This window comes from Nannobrachium achirus, assembly GCF_963921795.1.
Source record: "Nannobrachium achirus genome assembly, chromosome: 12".
Classification (NCBI taxonomy): domain Eukaryota; kingdom Metazoa; phylum Chordata; class Actinopteri; order Myctophiformes; family Myctophidae; genus Nannobrachium; species Nannobrachium achirus.
In genome coordinates, this window is record NC_137832.1 from 47034259 (window position 1) to 47058533 (window position 24275).

Genomic DNA, 24275 nt, shown 5'->3' on the forward strand with positions numbered 1-24275 from the left:
ATGTATTTTTAAATCACCCCCTGGGGGTCCCCATCCACAGGTTGAGAACCACTGGTCTGGAAGACTGGGCTTGTTGTGAAGACTCTTGCTTGTATCCTTGTAGGATAAAGAGACAATGAATTAGTAAGAAGGTTAAGTGTAGACATCACATGAAGCTTTGGATTCACTACGAATTTCTTATTTTATATCGTAGTTTTTACATTTTAACATGACAAATAACATTCGATTCCCTTTGATGTTTTTCTCAACCAAATGGTAGAGCACATTTTAAGTCCATATTGGTGAAAAGAACTCAACCTCATTCAGCCAACTCTACCATTTGGTTGAGGTGCTTGATGGCCAATAATATCCACCTGAGGGTGCAGTGACTTCACACACCATGCTTTTCAAGTCATGTGACACAGAGGAAATCTGACACAAGAAAAACACTCCTGACAGATGAGCTCTCTCCTGCAGGAATTTCAAAGCTATGATGATTCTTTTTACATAATCATCTCAGAGATGTTACTGAACATGCATATGTAACAAAGTGCAATCAAAATAAATGTAATAATGGTCAAATAATTTTTTTGAAAACATGCTTTACCAAACGGTAGATGTGTCCGTTGATGGTAAAGGTAGTGCAAGTAAAACTAAAGTATTAAAAACATACTATTTACTATGAATAATTACAACTTCTACTAATTCATTGTTGTTATTATGATACATTGAATGTTTTTTCATTATAATATATCCTGAAATAGTTCTATAAGTAAGATTTTATTCTTGTTTAAAAAATATGCTCTACCAAACGGTTGAGATGTCTGTTAGTGGTAAAAGAGTAGTGTCCAATCAACATACACAGTACACCTGTTCACCTATTCAACCCTAATTATCAAAGTTCAACATATTATCTAAAGTTCATCATCTGATATTTATTTTGTCACTAATATGTCAAGCGAATGAAACAATATTTTTGAATTTGCCATTATCCAATCTTCAGATATATGCCCCCAAAATACATGAAAATTAGGCATTTTTGCGCATATAATGCATAATTTGCACATTTAAAAATAAAGTTTCAGAAAACTTGTAATACATTTTTTATTTGTTTTAATGTAAGTAATCAACTGGAGAAGTTTCATTGTTCTAGCTATGCACCCTTAACATTAACGTACATCTCTACCGTTTGGTAGAGGCTTATATTTAAAAAACTGGTGGGTGTATTGTAAAAAAACAATTGATTGTTGTTATTAATGCCTAAAGGGAATAGAAAATACAAAGAAATTATTTTTTGACAGCTTCTTTCTTGGTGCGAACTTCAAAGGGATAAGGACAGGTCACATATTTTGATCCCTAAAGAATGGCAGCAAGTGTTGCCATTAATTACAGAGTATGACTGACCAAGGCAAGCCGTTTCGGCCAGACTTCTCACAGGACTTCTCACAGGACTTCATCCAACTACAGACCCACAAAAAAATCCATCATGAGCTGATTTGACCATTGCTCCTGTTGTATTAGGAATTAGGAAGTAACATGTTTTGACGACCGTAGCCCTAGAGCGTGTACATTTGCACGCAGATACATAGTGTGCGTGTGTGCGTGCGTGCGTGCGTGAGAGAGATGGTGAGTGACTAATCCAATTTGCTGTGTTACTCTGAATCCTCAGTTACAGTATAACATGTAATCTCTCTCTCTTTCTTTCTCTCTCTCTTTTGCTCATGCACGCACGCACACACACACACACACACACACACACACACACACACACACACACACACACACACACACACACACACACACACACACACAAAATACAAACTCTCTCACTGTCTCTGTCGATCCTTATAAAATTATCTTGTGTTCTTCGCTGTCTGCTGAACCCTCTTTTCATGAATTGACAGGAGCACCCCCCGCCTCCCCAATACAAAGAAAACTGGCTTGTGGCTATTGGATGGTAATAACGGCGTGAGGGTGGGGGCTGGTCTCCTGTTGTTGACTTGAAAATGTTGTGCTCCACCCCCCCTACCCCTTTCCTCCTCCTCCTCCTCCTCTTCCCATTCAATTACTCTAGGCTAGCTTGGCTTGTTTGTTGCCGGGGGTAACGCTTGTCGCCGAAGCACAATGTCGGAGCACATGCAGCTCTGCCTTGCCTTGTGCAGGATTGGGCTCTACACGGTAAGGAAACACTAGTATGCCTGCCTGCCCTACCAGAAGGTGCGCGTGTTGTGAGTGTGAAGGTTTTGGCAGCACATTTTGGTCCCTTTAACACAAAAGGTGTGCACTGTTGCTTGGTCGGTGACTCGGTGGATGAGAGTACGCTTGTTTTCAGTTGAGTGGGTGTTAATGTTGGGGCTGTGTGATATGGACAAAGTCAATTATCTTTTTTTTTTAACCAAATACCTTGATAATTGACATTGTTACGCTATCATGAACATTTCTAAAGTCTTGAAAGTATGAAATAGGGCTTATGTGTTCAGAAAAGAATCCAAAATCCCAGACGATATCTGGTCTCATATCACAATATCAATATAATATTGATATATTGCTAAGTCCTATTTAATTTGGGGTGGTTGTAGCTGAGTTCTCTTTTTAATGCCAAGGACCCCCAAATTGTTGTTTGAGTTCAAATGTTCGCTTAAAAAATAGATGTAATGTATATTCATTCATAGCAGATGTACAAGTTCATAGCACAGCACAAATTGACGTCCTCTGAGCTTGTACAGTATATCAGCTATTTATGAATAACCAAAGTATAAAATAATAGTTAAAGTGGTTAAGATGTTTGTGACACTACATTAACAAATTGATCTGGGGACCCCCTTGTACCACCCCCAAGGACCCATGGGGGTCCCGGACCCCACTTTGAGAGCCAATATGGTAGATAGACCACCTGGGAAACAGAAGGTCACTGGTTCGCATCCCAGGGACGAAGTGTCGAAGTGTCCCTGGCCAAGACACCCCTAGCTGCTCACTGAGCACTGTGTACTAATAGCCCTCGCTGCTATTAATATACCGTAGGCCAGTTATAAGATGGATAAAAGCAGAGTACAAATTCACTTAATATGCACAAAATTTACATTGACATTAGTCCCCCAAGGAGTGGGGACCAAATTATAAATGTTTATTATTATATGATTATTAATATTGAAGTGGAACAAGGGAGTCTCTATAGTGACGGGAAGATGTTCATGTTTATTAACCCATTCAGGCCGGGTACACATTTTAGTGTATGGGAGGGGCTTACAGTACATGTACAGTATGTATCAACATATTTGTTTTTGTAGGCTAATTTCTGATTTGGGCCTAACTATAGGTTAGGCCTAAATGGGTTAAAGGATCCCCATTTATTAGAGACACATGAATAACCCATGAACTTTTGAGCGCAGAATTTCAGAGTGCTATTGAACAACTTTATATACAGCATAACAGGATTAGAGGTGTAAAAGAGAGATAATGCTTGGTTTTATTAATCAAGGAAGGCCGCAAAGATGACAGACTGGTGACTTATGTTGCAGCTCCTAGAATGATCTGTGTTTTGTAGTAGACCTTTTTCCTGAGCGCTGCCATGTACAGTAGCTGCGGTGTCACTGTACAGCCGCACACACACATACAGTAGGTGCCGCTTGACACCACAGTTATGGTTGCCGTTCTGAATCGGTCTATATGAAGAGATTGTAGATGAGAATGGTATCATACAGTGAATATTGTGCAACAGGTGCAGAGATGGAAATGTTTTGGTGTGGTTTGATGTTGTTTGGTGTTTCTCTGCTTGACGATTGAAATGTTCCAACAACTAACTTTACTTTGAAGTTGGGAGTCAACATGCAATAAGAATGTTTCAGTGACACAGTCAAGCCCCCAGGACTGGGAGGTCTTTTTGAAGCAAAAGTTTCAGACTGGCTAACTTTGGTTCTGCAGGCTTTGGCCCAAAATATGAACGAGCTAAACTGCCTCGATCAATGGGCTTGACTCAAGGGCTTGTGCATGGAGGTAGTTTGTGACGTAGACGCATAGGCCACTAATGTATTTTGAAATCCCTTTACGACTCAAAAAGCTATAGTTTCACCTTGAAATTCAAAATAAATGGCAGAATGTTATGTACAGCAATAAGAACTTATCCATGGCTCATCCTGTCATGATCAAATGGTTAGGAAAGCTTCAGATGGTCATTAGTTTACTTGGGCTTTAACGATATACTGTATAAAAGTAACAGTCAGCCCTTGGTGACTTTTTATTATTTTTTTCATAAATGAATGTGCTCATATTTTATACTTCGTCTTACGACAGAAGACAAAAGTAGCTGATCTACAAGCTCACAACACATAAAAAGTGTTGCATTCATTTGTGAACTAGTAGATTGGCTATTTTTGCCAAAAGTTAAAAAGTCTTCGCCTACATAGTATATGCACAGTGGCTGATGATTAAAATGGACCAGCAGTCAGCCCGTTATTGCGACCGTAGGTCGCACTTACTATCAAAACCTGCACAAACTGTGAGTGAGTCCGTCAGTCAGTCAGTCAGTCTGTCCGTCTGTCTGTCACACCTCACACGTCACACTATTGCCCTGCTCATATCTCCGCAACCGTTGCCCCGATCCATGCTTAGGGCAAAAATTTGTTTTTCCAAAATCTTCCTGATCCATGTTGATGACATGAGTGTAGACATACTGTGTAGTGATTTTCGTGATTTTAGGGCAAAATCTGTAGGAGCAGTGTCCAAAAATGTGTTTTTAAAAATCGGCCTGAAGGTGGCGCTATATGGGACAGATTCATTGCGACCGTAGGTCGCATTTACTACAGAAACCTCCACCGGCTGTCTGTCTGTCTGTCTGTCTGTCTCTCCGTCCGTCACACGTCACACGTCACACTTTTGCCCTGCTCATATCTCCACAACCGTTGCCCCCATCCATGCCAAATTTTGCACACACACTCCTTACCTGCCAAACTACAACCTCCAAGGACCCCCGGAGCTTCAGGGACCCCCAGGTCCCTGGGGGACCCCCAGGTGTAAAAAATGACCAAATGTGCAAAAATGACCAAATGACCACCCCAACGGGGCTGCTCACGGGGAATTCCTGGGGACCACCCACTCCTCGTGCTCCAGAACGGATGCAAAAGTGGTGGCGCCCCCAGTGGAGGACCCCCTCCACTGCAGCTCACATAAAATGCCGTAACTCGGGCTAGGAGCGTCCGGGAGAGCCGGGGCCGGTACCTATTCGTCCGCCAAGGCAACGCGGAGACCCCACCCCTCATTTCTCACATGGCCCTCTTCTAGCGCCACCTTCAGGCCGATTTTTAAAACACATTTTTGGACACTGCTCCTACAGTTTTTGCCCTAAAATCATGCAAATCGCTACACAGTATGTCTACACTCATCCCATCAACATGAATCTGTCCCATATAGCGCCACCTTCAGGCCGATTTTTAAAAACACATTTTTGGACACTGCTCCTACAGATTTTGCCCTAAAATCACGAAAATCACTACACAGCATGTCTACACTCATGTCATCAACATGGATCAGGAAGATTTTGGAAAAACACATTTTTGCCCTATTTGTGGAGATAAGCGACCTACGGTCGCTTATCTCCCGATTAGGGAGTATTACTGGTGTTGATGGGATGAGTGTAGACATACTGTGTAGCGATTTGCGTGATTTTAGGGCAAAAACTGTAGGAGCAGTGTCCAAAAATGTGTTTTAAAAATCGGCCTGAAGGTGGCGCTAGAAGAGGGCCATGTGAGAAATGAGGGGTGGGGTCTCCGCGTTGCCTTGGCGGACGAATAGGTACCGGCCCCGGCTCTCCCGGACGCTCCTAACCCGAGTTACGGCATTTTATGTGAGCTGCAGTGGAGGGGGTCCTCCACTGGGGGCGCCACCACTTTTGCATCCGTTCTGGAGCACCAGGAGTGGGTGGTCCCCAGGAATTCCCCGTGAGCAGCCCCGTTGGGGTGGTCATTTGGTCATTTTTGCACATTTGGTCATTTTTTACACCTGGGGGTCCCCCAGGGACCTGGGGGTCCCTGGAGCTCCGGGGGTAGTTTGTAGTTTGGCAGGTAAGGAGTGTGTGTGCAAAATGTGGCATGGATGGGGGCAACGGTTGTGGAGATATGAGCAGGGCAAAAGTGTGACGTGTGACAGCCGGTGGAGGTTTTGATAGTAAATGCGACCTACGGTCGCAACAATTAGGCCAGGCATAGACATGAACATTAAACATTCACATGAATGTTTAATGTTTATTGCGACCGTAGGTCGCAGTTACTTGCACTCCTATACTATCCAAACCTCCACCGGCCGTCCGTCTGTCCCTCCGTCTGTCCGTCACGTCACTCGTCACACGTCACACTTTTGCTCTGCTCATATCTCCGCAACCGTTGCCCCGATTCATGCCAAATTTGGCACACACACTCCTTACCTGCCAAACTACAACCTCCAAGGACACCCGTAGACCCCCAGGTGTAAAACATGACCAAATGTGCAAAAATGACCAAATGACCACCCCAACGGGGCTGTGTGTGTGTGTGTGTGTGTGTGTGTGTGTGTGTGTGTGTGTGTGTGTGTGTGTGTGTGTGCCTGCACACGCATATCATGTGCGTGCAAATGAGAGTCAGTGCAGTGAGAGTGATGATGTTAACAACATTTGACAGTACATTACCAGTAAGACTCCATAATTTGGAGATAAGCGACTGTCAGGTCGCATACCCAAACTTTAGAAGACAGTCGTAGCTAATCGGGAGGGAATATGGGAAATCAGATCCATGTCGATGACATGACTTTAGAGATACTGTGTACCGCTTTGCATGATTTTAGGCCAAAATCTGTAGGAGCAGTGTCCAAAAATGTTTTGCAAAAATCGGCCTCATGGTGGCGCTAGAAGAGGAGGTTGTGAGTTGCCATCCAAGGAGTGTGTGTGCAAAGTTTGGCATGGGGGCAACGTTGCCGGAGATAAGAGTAGGGCCAAAAGTGTGATGTGACGTGACGTGACGTGACGTGACGTGACGTGACGTGACGTGACGTGACGTGACAGACAGACTGACTGACTGACTGACGGACTGCCGGACTGCCGGTGGAGGTTAAATTTCATAGTAACTTGCGACCTAACGGTCGCAAGGAACTATCATTAGTTGTCACAATATGGTTGCACTGTTATTGACAATTAGGCCATAGACATGAACATTAAACATTCACATGAATGTTTAATGTTTATTGCGACCGTAGGTCGCAGTTACTTGCACTCCTATACTATCCAAACCTCCACCGGCCGTCCGTCTGTCCCTCCGTCTGTCCCTCCGTCTGTCCTTCATGTCACTCGTCACACGTCACACGTCACACTTTTGCTCTGCTCATATCTCCGCAACCGTTGCCCCGATCCATGCCAAATTTGGCACACACACTCCTTACCTGATCCCTGGGGGACCCCCAGGTGTAAAAAATGACCAAATGTGCAAAAATGACCAAATGACCAACCCAACGGGGCTGCTCACGGGGAATTCCCGGGGACCACCGACTCCTGGTGCTCCAGAACGGATGCAAAAGTGATGACGCCCCCAGTGGAGGACCCCCTCCACTGCAGCTCACATAAAATGCCGTAACTCGGGCTAGGAGCGTCCGGGAGAGCCGGGGCCGGTACCTATTCGTCCGCCAAGGCGGCGCGGACACCCCACCCCTCATTTCTCACATGGCCCTCTTCTAGCGCCACCATGAGGCCGATTCTTGCAAAACACATTTTTGAACACTGCTCCTACAATTTTTGCCCTAAAATCACGCAAATCGGTACACAGTATGTCTACACTCATGTCATCAACTTGGATCTGTCCCATATAGCGCCACCTTCAGGCCGATTTTTTAAAACACATTTTTGGACACTGCTCCTACAATCTTTGCCCTAAAATCACGCAAATCACTACACAGTATGTCTACACTCATCTCATCAACATGGATCTGTCCCATTTAGCGCCACCTTCAGGCCGATTTTTAAAAACACATTTTTCGACACTGCTCCTACAGATTTTGCCCTAAAATCACAAAAATCGGTACACAGTATGTCTACACTCATCTCATCAACATGGACCTGTCCCATTTAGCGCCACCTTCAGGCCGATTTTTTAAAACACATTTTTGGACACCTACACATTTTGCCCTCAAATCACGCAAATCGCACAGTATCTCTACAGTCATGTAATCAAAACGCATCTGTCCCATCTAGCGCCACCATCAGGACGATTTTGGAAAAACACATTTTTGGTGTAATTGTGGAGATATTAGGGAGTCTTACTGGTATAGGCTAATGGCCTACTGTTCATAGCTGAATGCATGAAGCATTATAATGATATCCCAGTCTGTTAGCCTATCAACTCTGTGTTTGGCTGCCACCTTTAATACGGCTTCAAATGACACAGTAAAATCCTCTGTCTTAATTTAACTCTGAGAGTGACCAGCTGGACCCGTCATTAATACCCATCGCATTCAGAAAATAATAGTGATATAGCCTAGGCCTGGGCGATATTCCTTTTTAAATATCGGTTTGATATTAAAAATAATATCGCGGTATTCGATATTATCGTCTATTAAAAAAATATTATTTTTTATTATTATTATTTTTTTTTAAGTGTAGTGTTTTGTTTTTTACGCCACTAGAGGGGGCAGCGGTCCACTGCAAAACACACAGGAGATGAAAAATGCTGCGTGCGAGCCCTTGAAACGGTATTATTACGGGGCTTCAAAGAAGGCTGGGAGTTGTTTTTAGCAGTTTTGCTAACTTAGCGACAGAACAAGTTCAACAGAACATGATAGAAACTATATCAGGAGACAATTAGGAGTCAATGCAAACCAAATGGACTTGTAAGGGTCCATTTGGTTCCATTTGTTATTATGGAGCCGACAGAACTAATTCAACTATGATTGGGATTATATAATCAGGAGGAGTCACGCAGGACTCTGCAAGAGCCATCGTTCCATTTATACACTCTCAGAGTTACGGGGGTCCTTGAAATTTTACATTTGGAGAACCACTGCTACAGTGGACTGTGGACTCATAATGTGCGTGGCACATTGGTAGCAAATCAAACCTGGATATTGACATCTCTCGCCATGGACACATATCATCTGTCCATATACACTACGGATATATTGATGTCCCCTGGATTATATATTATTCATGCCATATGATATGGTCAACCATTTCCATCGGAACATTATGACTTCTTCAGACCTGATACAGAGACTGCCCACAATAAGAAAGTAAGTGTATGCGGTGTGCTTTGCTTTACTTAACAGCGTCAGGGCACAACGTCACCCGGCCGCTCCCCAATGATAAAGCTTGTCTTCTCCTCACATGTGTAGAAGAGGGTCTTGTTTAAAATAGAACTGAAATAGACACATCAAATTATATCAAATTTACAGATACAGTGCTTAACAAAAAAGTAGTTGGGCGTTTGTTTTGCAAAAAAAACGAAAAAAAAAAAAAAACGATATTTACGGTATAAATTTTTAATATCGATATTGTCATTTGATACCGCGATATACGATAAAACCGGTATATCGCCCAGGGCTAATATAGCCTCATGCATTCATTGAGTTTTTATATTGCATTTAATAGCCTCTTTAATGCCTCTTTAATGCAAATCACATACCAAACAACTAATCAATCTTGATAAAACGCTCATTACAACTGTAAGAGACTTGACTTGGACTCTTGACCAAAGACTAGTTGAGACTTTGGACTTATAGTAGACTCTAGCTCTTGTGAGCATCTCAATTTAGGCTTTTTATATAGATATTTTTGGGGTCTTTTCTGCCTTTATAGGAAACGGGGAGAGAGAAATCTGGAGAGACATGCAGTAAAGATCGTGGAGAACGGGACTCGAACCCGCGATGCACTGCCACTGCAGGCTACACTATAGCCTACAGTAGGTGCCGGACCGCAAGGCCAGCAGCCCGGCCCTAGTATTACATTTCTCTCAAGGCTTCAAAACATGAATGGATATTGTCCAGATAAATGTGTTCGGCCCACCACAGCAGATACAAACACACCAGGCTAAGGCCGGAAAGGAAAAATATGCACGTTGTTCCTAGTCTGCCCCTTGACCAATGACAAGTGTTAACAAGAGCTTGTGACTAAATAATAACTACACTGGATCCATTTGAACACAGGTTCTTTTTTCCATTTCCTGGAAAGTAACTGTTTTGGACATGTGAGACTTCTGCCCAACAGCAACGATATGTGGGCAGACCAAGCCCCCAGAACCCTGGGGGCGCTCTGAAACAAAATGGACATGGTGGCCGTTTGAGGTACTGCAGGTGGGGCTTCTAATCATGAACGCGCATCTAGGCTTCTTTGTATTGACGCGCGTTCATACCGGAAGTGCTCGTTCATGAATTAGAGCCCCGGCGCGTCCATGAACACAAACTATGATGCAAAACGCGTCACAGAAGCAAAATAGACACTACGTCACGTTTCAGAGGCGTCTCAAACGCGGAAGTACGCTTCATGCGCTAGGTGAGCAACTCAATGCAAGTGGACGGGCGGGGATATCCGGTGTCCTCTCTATTCTTATTATAACTCTATGGGGCAGACCTGTGCTCCTGCCAGTTCCCATGGGGGTATCTATCGTCTGTGGAGTGCTACCTGCTTGGCTCTTCTGATAGCACTGTATAGTATGTGTTGTAAATGGGATATAGTATAGGACATGAGTTGAATCAAGTCATGGCATTGTAGGTCTTCTGCTAATGTTGTGGACAACTTAAGGTCCACATGGTGTCTTATTAACCCTAGCGTCCTGATTCTGCATGGGCATGTCATAATAAGCTATCATTTCATGTTTTTGTTTTCTAGGAAGAGATCAATTATAGACCCCTCTGGTACCACCAACAAAGTATACTAGTAATTAAGCAAATTACATGAAGCAAATGATATGAAGGATAGGGGTGTGACTAGGAAATAGGAATAGGAAAATGTATTGCCTGACACAAGCTTTACAGCACCCAGTCTGTTTTAATAGACTTGTACTACACTATCTATGAATACTTTGGAAGTGGAGATAACTCTATTACCTTCTTTACCTTTCAACCATCACCAACTGGAATGCCATCCCTCCTCCCATGTCTTTTTCCAGTACTGCCTATGCTGGCTAGATCATCTGCAATGTAAAAATGTGGGCAAGATTAAAGGAGTAGTTCACCCCCAAAATGAATTTCTTTCTATCAGTTACTCACCCCATGGAGACTTGAGTTCAATAATATTTGTTCCCCATCCGGAATCAATGGGCCTACAAAGAGTCTCCTCAAATTATTGGCTTAGGAAAGCGACAAAAACAAAAAATATTATTGAACTCAAGTCTCCATGGGGTGGGTAATCGATAGAAAAAAGGTCAAATTTGGGGGTGAACTACGCCTTTAATGTAAGTTTTGTTTCATGGCAGTTAACACAGCCTTGAAATAAATCATTCCCATTGTAATTAAATACAGGGCAATATGGCAAGTTTCCAATAGCATCATCTGTCTAAGCACAACACAGATTTATTTTGTTTCAGTGATCCACACTGTGTTTCATCCTCAAGAATCTATAGGTTTGCTTCCAGCCCAGTTTCAGGATCTCTTGAAGTTTAAGCCTGCATCTTATTGATATTTGCCTTAAGTTATTATATATAGGATATTTTTCCCATTTGTTTTGGGTAATCCATGAGACAAGCTGATTAACTTTCATTGCCTTTACAGTTGTTGTTTTTTTGCACTGGGGTCAATATCAGTATATTAGCGCATCACCCCAATTTTTGCCTTTTTACACTTACACTGACCTTGGGTTAGTTTTAGGCTTGATTTAAAATGTATACAGACGGATCGATTACTTAAGGCTAGAGGATCATCAGAGTCTGGCTCCTGCCTTGATTTCCCGTTATAAAGGACTGTACTGGTGGTCTGACTCTGGCATGTTTAACCCACTTGGACTCAGGTATACTGACAACCATTTGCAGTTTGTTAGATTTAGTTGAGGAAGCCTTTGGATTCAGTTAATTTCTATATGAAAATATATTATTAGGGCGCCTGCTGGCCTACTGGTCCGGGCACATACCACTTAGGCATTGCCACATAGGCATGGATGACTGGCGGCATCGCCGGTTCGATTCCCGATCCGGACGACCTTTGCCGCATGTCACTCCCCGTTTCTCCCACCATTTCCTGTCAGTCTACTAAAGGCATAAAAGCCCAAAAACGCTGTCGCAGGGACTTAACCCCAATCCAACCCTTGATGCTGAATGCCAAGTAGACAGGCATTGGGTACCATTTTTATTTTTGTCTTATTTTTGTCCCGGCCAGGGAATCGACCTCCCAAGTCTGTGGCCGACAGCCCGACACAAGGCCACTGAGCTGGTAAGATGGACAATATTTGGGCTTATTCATGCCCAGGCTGTACAGTCCAAGGTTCTACCATAAATCACTTCTCAAATCCCATTTTTGCAGACTAGCTTTGTGTGTCTAATCTGTCTATTGCTATATTGCGCATGTTAAATTTATAGTGTTTTGCTTATCTGTAAATCACTTTGTAACTCTGATTAGATTTTTGTTTTAGTTTTTAGTTTTTTGTAATAATAATTGCATTTATAATAATATAGTAATAGTTTATTATTATTCAGTTTAACATGAACACAACAGTGTAAATCTGACATCAAGAAAATAGTGTATTCCTCCTTACGCTCATTTTTGGAAATGCAAAACAAAAAGTAAGTGTTTAATTTCATGCCCAGTGCAAATATTTGCAGAGGCTTACTGAGTGATTACAATGGGATCAATGTAAGGCTGCTGTGGGGATGCTGGAAGGAGTGATTGTTTTTATTGGTTTGTCGACACAGAGATTCTTTGTTGAATTAATATTGTCTATGGAGAGTGGTGTTCACAATCTAGCAATGACTTGGGCCTACATAGATGATGCGTTCATTGTGATTTATTAACCCAAATATTTGTTTCCTGTTGACAACATGAAATATCACAGGCCTAAAATACAGCCTTTAACTGATAATATAAAAGTGAATCACCTAAAGCAGTGTTATACAATGTAGGCTAATTGAGAACTTAAAGCTACAATCCTTTCCTGATGGGGATGGCAATGTCCAAACTGCAATAAAGGTGGCGGGCGGCACATCGCACATGCACATATGGGGCCCTATTTTTGTCCATGCCTTACCCCTTATCCCTAAACTCTTTTCCTATTTATTTTTTCCTATTTTGAAAAACATTTTTAAATGTTTCAAATATCTGATCTACAAACTTGCAATGTGTTGATGTAGTTTGGCTATTCAAAGTATTTTAAAATGTTTCTCAAAATAGTAAAAAAAAAAAAAAGGCAAAGAAGTTTAGTAAGGCATGGACAAAAATATAGCTCCTATTGTCCAATCTGAGTAGCTGTCCGCTTCAAATAACTTTATTGACATACTCAACCAGGAGGTGTCCTACTCCTTCTCAGCACCAAGGTCGAAATATCTCCGTGGAAAAGCAGGGAGACCACCTCCAACCACTGCAGATGTAGTTAGTTATAATGTCTGCCATCAAGTTCAAATCATTATTTATTCATCAAAGATAAGTCCCGGAGAGTTGCTTTAGGTGCGAAGAGTCAACATGCTATAATTATGTGTCTTTATTCAACATTTCCAACAGTGATGAAATAGACGTTTCCATTTATGCTCTGATCTGGCTCTGTTTGAACAACAAAGCACACTTGGCTGGATATAATCCCTGCATTTTTTATAGCTTTGGGACACTAGGTTCCCATTGTAAAATGTACTCGCCCACACTGTACTGTACATAGTGTGAAAAATAATTCATGTTGTTCATAATTAATGTCATGTTCCATCAGTCAGTGTTGTTGATGTGGGTCAACATCTCTAGAATACTAGGAATGAGCAGCCTTTGTGATGCCAGGTGCTAAAACATATACAGTCACTGCTAGGGTCTGTAATGTGTCTGTCAAGGTTGTATAATATGGACAGAATGGAGATGCTAGGGTTCATGTGGTTCAAATAAGATTGTGAAATTTAGAAGGAAATTAAAATCCTTAAATTACAGCATATAGAAATGTGTGCACTAGAGCAAAGGTACTTGCACACAAATTATGGCATAATATGAAATGATTGGCAATTTGCATTACCCCCAATTGACCAAATACATTATATACTCACCTTGAGCAACAGCAAACATGAGAAAACAAATCTTTATCACACTTTTGAATTGGATTCTAGTTAAAATGAAAGGTACAGCTGAGCTGACCAAGAAAGTAACCTAAATATTGAAAGCCAAATCAGTTTTTGGTAAAATAAAAGAATAAAAAAATCTAATCGAATCATGTGGATCTCAGGATTGATATGAGGAACGGCATGGCTCCAATGTGCCCAGCCTGTGAATGTGATCAGCCATCTATGACAGTGATTTGGTCAAGGTGCCCGCCTGATCTGAGCCCCACTGACATACATTATAGAATTAAACTAACATTTTTCAAAAGTATAAAAGAAGTTGTGCCGGTACCAAGTTATCTAACTAATTTGGTGCGAGATTAGCTCTGGAAAAACCACACAAACAGAGAGACAGACCAACCAGGATTTCAATTTGGCACTTTTATGGCCAGCCAACGTGACTGCAAGATTCTATTTTTCAGGGAAAATGGTAAATTGATCAGCTATATTTGCGACCGTCAGGTCGCATTTACTGACCTCCACCGGCTGTCTGTCAGTCCGTCAGTCAGTCAGTCCGTCAGTCTGTCTGTCACGTCACACTTTTGCCCTACTCATATCTCCGCCATCGTTGCCCCTATCCATGTGAAATTTTCTACACACACTCCTTGCCTGCCAAACCACAACCTTCAGGACCCCCGGACCTCCACGGACCCCCCAGGGACCCCCTGCCACCGCCGCCAAATAGTGCAAAAATGACCAAATCAACACCCCAACTGGGCTGCTCACGGGGAATTCCCAGGGACCATGACTTCTGCTGCTCCAACAGTCCTTCACCTTCATTGGTTTAACTTTGCCCCGCCTCCTCCCCTCATTGGCCAAAACTTTATTTGGCTTTACTGATCAACCGTTTGTCGTACAAACCTGTTATGTGGGTGGTGTCAATTGACTTGATTAAGAGTCCTTAACCTTCATTGGTTTAACTTTGCCCCGCCCACTCCTCTGATTGGCCGAAACTTTATTTGGCTTTACTCATCCACCGTTTGTCCTACAAACTTGTCGCTGGTGTCAATTGACTTGATTAAAAGTCCTTCGCCTTAATTGCTTTAACTTAGCCCCGCCCCCTCCTCTGATTGGCCCAAACTTTATTTGGCTTTACTCATTAACTGTTTGTCCTACACACTTGTCAGTGGTGTCAATTAACTTCATTAAGAGTCCTTCACCTTAATTGGCTTAACTTTGCCCCACCCCCTCCTCTGATTGGCCGAACCTTTATTTGGCTTTACTCATCAACCGTTTGTCGGACAAACTTGTGGGTGGAACCAATGCCACTTACAGGCCTCTTTGTGTATACTGTAAGTGTACAGTAAGTTACACAATAACATCCTGTCTGCGCTCATGTGACCAAGTGACGTAATGACGCATGCATTGACGCAACAGGGCCTTGTATTCTTCTTTGGAAGTCAATAGAGTCTCTCTGGGCACTTAGCTGGGGCTCTGGCGCCACCTTGTGGGCAGTCGATGTGTTAATAGTTTCCTAAAGCATAATTTATCTACTCTCCATCATAGAGGGGTTTCGCTTGCCAAAAAGAACAAAGTAATCAGGACAGACAAGCGATATCTACAAGCTATCAATAGATCAACAAGATTACTACGTGTGGTATTTTGTGTGGTATTGGCTTGTACATCTGCTCGTTGTCGTACGTGACACCATACTACAGAATATAAATCAACTAGTCTTGAGCATTTTTCGGGCTTTGCATTGTTGATTTTTGTAGCTTTATAATCTGCCTTTTTTGTGTCATGTGTGCTGTTTCATGATGCCAAGGAAGTAACTTGCCTGCAATGTTTCAGCAAATTCTAACATCACTTGGTCCATTAACGTCTCCAAGACCATGTCACTTTGCTTGATTCTTTTACAGATCGTAGCAACCTGGTCATTGCAACAAATTGAAGACTGATGTCATTAAGTGACATGTACAACTTTGAGCTGCAATATGAGTGTATCTTTCTGAAGATGACGCCTTGGCTTTATCCTTCAGTAGCTACTGCTGTGATGCAGTGCCTGTCTTTGAACATTGTGTTTCAGGCATGGCGCAGGAGGACAGCAGGCTCTCTGAAAACCACACTGACGATTTGCCAGATAATGTATGGTCAAAAATTAAAATCTATATTTTAGATTTTTTCAAAACTTTTTTCAAACTGACCACGGTGGCCAGGAATATTAATATTTAATGGTCAATTAAGATTTTAATCGACCATAGAAACCTCAACGACCTTCTTAATAGATGTCCAGTCTCCTGCAGAGTCCCGCTGTAATAACAAAACAAGTGTGCAGTGGTGTGGCCTTTCAGCATTACAGCACAGGCAATGTTTTGGTATACGAATGTCATGCATGCATCGGTTGCATCGGTTGCAGCAGATTAAAATCCTATTTTCTATATCACAAAGTCATTCTAACAGTCTAAACTTTATAATGTGGTGTCCTACTGCTGTAATGTATAATATTTAACGTCAATAGATTAGAAAAACATTAGAAACGCCCTGAAATTATGCAACTTGCGAAAAAACAAAACAAAACTATGAGCTACTTTTTTTTGGCTTATTGCAAATAAATCTATGTCTAAAGATCTTTCTAGTTTAGGCATCTTCATTACAGACCATATCAACAATATGCTTTGGTTTAAAGGTCCTATGGCATGCTGTTTTGTGGAATGACTTTGACTTTACTTGGGGTGGTTTCAGATAATGCCATGTGAGGATCATTAGGGTTTCCTGAGCAGATGATAAGCTTCTGTGTTCACTTAAATGAAAGGCTTTAATTAGTTCTATATAATCATAATGATACTATTTTGCCCTTAGTCACTTGTGGAACTCTAAAAGCCTGTTACAATTGATTTTTAGTTGCAGCCTCAGTATCCTTATTTGTGGTGCTGACTGACTGCTGGTCAGATAACGTTGTACTAAGGCAGAGGAAGCGGATTTGTCTGAACTTCAATTTCAACTTCACATTAGTGGTCAGATAACACATGAATTGCAGTTCCATCTATGCGTGAAATCTCTTCTGTATCTCTTCTTTGTGTACCTCGAGGACCGTCTGACCGATCGACATCAAACTTGGCGATTAGGGCTGGGTATTGCCTACAACGTTGCGATACAGCGCGTATCACGATACTGAGGCCACAGATAGAATATGTATCTCAATACACGTTGATTTTGAATAATGACCATGTTAAAAGCTCTCCTTTATAATTTTGTATAACAGCAAAGGCATTTTGTATTATAGCATTGTAAGTATACAGTTGAAAACACTTAAATATCAGGCCCACAGCTTAAACACGCAGCCGTCCCTTCAGAGGAACAATGTCACTTAAAATTAAATATTATATTGTACCAGTGTGCTTATTAATAAATGCAAATCAAATGTCATAAAATATTAATATAATACAAATACAAATAATAACTAGAAGCAGTGCTCTTCCGAGCACAGGTCTCCGCTAGGTCAGGAAGGTTATTGTGGCCTCCTGGTGGCGCTATAATAGGCCAATGTGAAAAGGGTGCCATTTATTTTTCGACCATTCACGGCAATCGGATGCTGCTTGCATTATTTTGTTCCAAAATTGTCTTTTGCTAAAGTCAACCTGCTGTAGGCGCTATAACAGGCCAATGTGAAAAGGGTGGTATGTGTTCCTTGACCTAGTGGGAATGTGCGTGCAACATTTCACAGAAAGCACAAGCTGCGTTCATGATTTGAGAAAATTCAGTTGAGGCATTTCGTTCAAAACGGACCAATCCTGCAAACTTTGGAAGCCAATCTTAGCCAATCAGGATGGAATATGGAAAATTGGACAGATCCATGTTGATCAAATGACTGTAGAGATGCTGTCTATTGATTCGCGTGATTTTTGGAAAAAATCTGTAGTACTGTTAAAAAATATGTTTAGCTAAAATCTGCCTCATGGAGGCGCTATAACAGGCCCATGTGAAAAATGTCGGGCAGAGGTTCTGAATTGGCATCCAGGGAGTGTGTGTGCACAGATAGACAGCGACCGGGCCAACGGTGTCGGAGATTAGCTGGTAACAGACGGACGGAATGACTGACGAATGGACGGACACACACACACGGACGGACGGACGGACGGACGGACGGACGGACACACACACACACGGACGGACGGACGGACGGACGGACGGACGGACGGACGGGAAACGTAGTCTCTGCCAAATTGTCTGCGCATCATATTCAGTGGTGGAAAGTAAGGACATTTTCCACCGCTGATCATATGTGTGTCTTCAGCTACAGTACTTCTAATGTTTTCCACCGCTGATCATACGTGTGTCTTCAGCTACAGTACTTCTAATGTGTAACAGTTGCAATTAAAAGTACAAATAAACACAAACCTGCTACAGTAAATCGTTTGAGAGCTTGTACAGCAGCATCCATACCCAAGGGCACAATTTTGAGACAACACTTGGTCCTGACTTGAGGAACATTGTGCAGAACATTAGACGGTAAAAGGAGGGATGTTGTGCTGTGGATACCATGGCTAGTACTGCTTCATGGACCGTATCTAGGCAAGAGGCTTTCAACTGCGCAGGAGTTTAAAGGAACTCGTTAAGGTGCTGCACGCCACGGTCATCTCATTATGCTGTCAATGGAGTGGAAAATGGCTGCTTGACCAACAGCTGGCCATGACCCCAAGTCAGACTCGTGCCATGCTCGGGAGTCTTAATGTCTTACCGTGGCTTTGAGTGTCATTTAACCAGCAGCAGTTCCTGTACGGCTGTAGCATGAAATATAACTTAGTAAAAATTGTAATTCTTTCAGAAATGTATCAAAAGATTAAACTACTTAATCATTACATAATGGCCTAGCAGTTATCTAACACCCAAACAGACTATTACAATGTGCCTATCCCAACATGTTCCTCCAAGGCATACATGGGCAACTGGCGGCACGGGGGCAACATGCGGCCCCCACCTCCACTTAATGCGGCCCGCAGGTTAATACCGGAATACTGACATATTATTGATTTCAGCTGTTACAATTCCAAACATGACCTGCTTTAATTCCGTCAGTCTATATTGGTAGCTTAATGACTAGTATAGTAGTATTAAAATGTATTTTTTATGTCCAATGTATTTGTATTTGGGAACTGCCCCATAGGTCGAACTCCCGTTGGGTCGAACAGCATCGGCAGGTTAGATAATCACCCGCGTCACGGTTACTGAGGTTAGGTTTAGGGTTAGGGTTAGAGTTAGACATAGTTTTACTGAGGTTAGGATTAGGGTTTGGGTTAGAGTTTGGTGGTCGATCCAAAGGGTGTTCGACCTAATGACATGTTATCTTTGTATTTTTGGTACATAAAGTTAACATGACTATATAACTAAATGTGTTTGAAATTAAATTAAAATGTTACATTTCAGGATTCCAATTAAAAAATAACAAAAAATGATTCAGGATTCCAATTCGAAAGAAGCAAAAATAGCCGATCTACAAGCTCAAAACGCATCGCAGCGTGATGCGTTTTGAGCTTGTAGATCTGCTATTTTTGCTTCTTTTGTATGAGATACTAGAATGACAAAGTAGACTGTAGCAATATGCAATGTGGCCCTCTGGAGTGAAGGTGGAAATATAGTGGCCCTCACCATCATCACAGTTGCCCACCCCTGCTCCAGGGTTTTGGAATGACGTCACAACACATGGGTGATTTTGAGATTGCAAAGTGCAATAACTCTCCCCGTGAAGGTCTCAGAAATTTCCCCTTCCATGACTTTTCCTAAATACTCAAGACATATGTTCTCGTTTTTTTTCCCCTTCTGAAACATTTCCTAAGTATGAAATAATATACATTTATACCACTCTGACTGCATTTATCAGTCAAATTGACAGGTAAATTCTCTCCCTTTTTGCCCAGGAGAGCAACACCTCCTCCCCTGCTGCCAGCGGGGGTTCTATTAGAAGACAATAGAACCCCCGCTGGCATCAGGGGAGGAGGTGTTGCTCTCCTGGACAAAAAGGGAGATAATTTACTTGTCAATTTGACCTGTAAATGCAGTCAGAGTGGAAGTTTTTTATTTTCAGTCACCCGAGTGTTAAGGCAGGTACACACTGCAAGATATTGAAGTGGGCGGGAAGTCATCAGATCGTTAAAGTGTCTTTCTTGAAATCGGCTGTCATAATATCGTTGTGGTTTTCACTGCACGGTTGATCGCCGAGAAGGGATCCCACATTGCAAGACATTTCACAGGACTTATAGCAGAGTTGTAGCTGAGAGCTGGCCAATGGGAGGGAGTGTACATTATCAGCATGAAGCTCATGGGATTGGTTGAGAGGGATGTTTTGGTGTGCATCTAGGAGTTTGTGTTAAAACCAGAGAATAAAGTTGGAATGATGATTACCTCTCAGCCAGGGGTCAACCAGTTGACCCTCCTTTTCCTTGCGCCCATGTGTTGTGCATTTCTTGTTTTCTGTGTCGCTTAATCTTGCAGTGTGTACTAGCCGTCCTCTCCAGGTTATGGGAACAGTGTGTAGCTTAGAAACACTCAGCTTCAGAGGAACAATGTCACTTATAAACACTGCTCTTTGGAAGTTGTTTTTATAGTTGCTAAGCGGCGAATTGCTTCTTGGTGCACCTTTTAAAATCTACTGCTCAAAGAATGAAGAGATTATAATTTTAGTTTTCATGAGCTAACGAAAACTGTAATGTTTTTTGAATTTTTGTAAAGTTCCTTAATTCTTTTAGGCAGTATACTTTAAAATCACTGACATTTTAGACACAAACTAGTATGATATAGGCCTACAGTAGCTGAATCTGGTGTCCGGTCCAGCGAAACGTAAACTAGAAGCACTGCTCTTCCGAGCACAGGTCTCCGCCAGGTCGGGTAGGTTATTGTGGCCTCCTTGTGGCGCTGTAATAGGCCAATGTGAAAAGGTTGCCATGTCTTTTCGGCCTTGCACGGCAATCGGACGCTGCATGACAGATACTGAGATACTGTGTACTGATTTGTGTGATTTTTGGACAAAATGTGTAGGAGTACTGTCCAGTGTTACTGTACTGTGTTTCGCAAAGATCGGCCTAATGGTGGTGCTAGCACAGGCCCATGTGAAAAATGTGGGACATAGGAGGTTCTGAATTGGCATCCAGGGAGTGTGTGTGCACAGTTTGGCTGTGACTGGGCCAGTGGCGCCGGAGATTAGCTGGTAACAGACGGACGGACACACGCATGGATGGATGGACAGGGTGCAAAACATAGTCTCCCCATGCCTTTGACCTGTCGGAGACAAAATATGTGGCTAGAGACACTGCATACCGAGAAAAAGAGAGCAATTGAGATTTGTGACTTCTTGTGTGGCTCTTTTTTTCAGGAGCCACACAATGTTTTGTGTGAGTGGGACTTTACCTGAGACTTTGAATCAGAATGAACTTTATGGTCACATCCCAGGTTTTACAGGTGTATAGCAGTGTGTGAAATTTGTTTTTTGTGCAAGCTAACTCCATCGTTTTGGCATACCTGGTGAAGTGGTGCTGTAATGGTGATTTCTTTTTCTGGAGGTACGGTATTTCAATGACATCACATGCACAGGTGCGCACACGCCTTGTTTATATAAAAAATGACAAGTTCTTCGCTAGATTGGATTATATTTAGTCGACAACAATTTTATGATATGATCAACTAAAACTAGGCTAAAACTAAAACATTTCAGGTGACTAAAATATGACAAACTAAACAGAATTGTATTCAAAAGAATATGACTAAAATTATAAACTAAATTTTGCTGTCAAAAGCAACATTGGCGTGGAATAAAATCTGGCCAAAACACCACTGACAGCAGCTGGTAGCTTTACACACTCCCATGTGCAAGGCCCTTGCAGACAAGATGAGGCAAACAGGGGAGGGGGACATGACACACAGTTCCCTTGTCTCTGTCCCACACATTCTGTGCTAATTTTGTGACAATTAGTTAGTTTTAGCAACCCAAAAAAAGGGTACTGACACAGCAGCACTAACCTCTGCCCCCAGACTTGCTTTCTCGGAAAGAAAGCCTAGGGAATGGATGGACTCGGCGGCTCGCCCAGGTGTGCTGATCAACAGTGTACATACTGACAGTGGTCAGGGCGCCTGTTCAGAGAGGGGTGGAACTGGGGAGGATAACGTGTACCTCCGCATGCGTTACGCCCCCCCGGTGATGCTCCTTAATGTCAGGTGAAAAGAAGATGGTGGCATGACGGATCGGGTATCGGAGGAGACCCGTTGTTGTCTTCACCCTCCCAATGAGTACTATGGGGATTAGCAGGGATGGTCTAGCGTAGAGCATGGGGAATGGGGGAATTGGCTTAACTAAATTGGGTATATGGAGGGGATAAAATGTTTTCTTTTATTGTCTTTCATGGGTAGGGTCTCTCTTCTTTGTACTAAATTTGTATGTACCGTGATGGCCTCAGGTCTCGTGCTAATTTGTACCTATGATTACTGTGATGGGAATGGGACTTGGGGTGTCATCAATATGTGTACCTGCCTCATTATGACATTGTGCTTTAATAAAAAAGATTTGAAAAGAACAGTGTACATCAGTGTTACCAGATGGGAAATGTTGAATTATCGTACCGGAGGCTCAGAATTATCGTATTTGACATGAAACTATCGTACACGGCAAAAAAAGAGAAATCACTCGCGTAAAAACGTAATTTCACCAAAAAATGCGTCTTTAGTGTAAGAAACAACCTCGTTTTAGACTCCTGCGTGACAAAAACGCATCAGATATGCTGTGTGGAGGCAGGCAACTTCTTGGAGTTTACACAAATAAAAGCCTGAAACTGGTCTGGAAAGATGCAACCAGTGTTTTTAATGCCTCTAAGTACAGATCTAGGGTCAGATTGACTGATTTCCTGGATTATTTTGAGAAGCCAAACCAGATCCCAGATCAGCAGCCAGGGAAAATAGTGAATTCACGCTCTTTTTGATGATATGCCGAAAGTATCGTACATTTGGGCATTTTTGGAATTATTGATCGTACATCGTACAGAGGGTCAAATTATCGTACAAATACGATAATTATCGTACGTCTGGCAACACTGGTGTACATACTGTACCTCGGGCAGTGTCCCTTTCAGGTGAACATTGGGTGAAAATAGCAGATCTACAAGCTCACAACATGACCCTTTTTTTGTCTTTTAAATTGGGAGAGTGAGAGTTTCTCCAGCTCTCCATTCGGAGTGGAGCGAGATTGGAAGGCTGACCGTGTGACACACCAGCCTTAACTCCAGCCTATCTGTACACTCGTGTGCTATAAGCAGGGGCAGGGTAAAAGTGCGACTCATAACTCATGCTGCGTCTTTTGTTTTGATCACAATAGGGATGCATGTGCACCGGACGGGAAGGAAATGAAGGTCTCAGAATTATGACATACTGACAACTTGGAGATTTTTATTGTGGTACACGGCCTGTTTTAGTTGAATGGTAGCTGAGGATTTTGTTCATCCATCACAATTTTAACACAAAACTATGGGCTATAGATTTTGTGTATATGATGATGAATTATTCATCATCTCAGAACAGCTGGTGGAGGTTTTGATAGTAATTACAGGCGTATTCATCATGAATACGCCTGACTTACTATCAAACCTCCACCGGCTGTCAGTCTGTCAGTCAGTCTGTCAGTCTGTCAGTCGGTCTGTCCATAAAGTCACACTTTTCCCCAACTCATCTCCGCCACCGTTGCCCCTATCCATGCCAAACTTTGTCACACAAACTCTTTGGCTGCCAAACCACAACCTCCACCCATTTCTTTAGTGCCACCAAGAGGCCGATTATTGCAAAACACATGTTTGGACACTGCTCCTACAGATTTTGCCATAAAATCACACAAACGGTACACAGTATGTCTAGAGTCATGTCATCAACATGGATCTGTCCCATTTAGCTCCACCATCAGGCAGATTTATTCAAAACACATTTTTGGATACAGCTCCTACGGATTTTGGCCTTAAGTCACGCAAAGCGGTACACAGTACCTCCTGATTGCCGACGACTGCCTTCTAAAGTTTGTGTATGCGACGTGACTGTCGCTTATCTCCCGATTAGGGAGTCCTACTGGTAGTGAAACTCAAATGGTATTTTTTAATAAATCATTCA

At 42.4% G+C, this 24275-nt stretch overlaps 1 protein-coding gene across 1 annotated transcript in view; it reads left to right on the plus strand.

The window, feature by feature from the left end:
* Nucleotides 1–2103: 2103 nt before the first annotated feature.
* The window catches only part of LOC308296133 (ADP-ribosylation factor-like protein 15), a gene marked incomplete at both ends in the record, with an annotated part of 197173 nt that continues 175001 nt past the window's right edge, over nucleotides 2104–24275 (plus strand). The window contains one exon of the mRNA XM_080739278.1: nucleotides 2104–2157. Within this exon, the coding sequence (XP_080595404.1) occupies nucleotides 2104–2157 (54 nt within the window). The remainder of the gene's footprint in view (nucleotides 2158–24275) is intronic.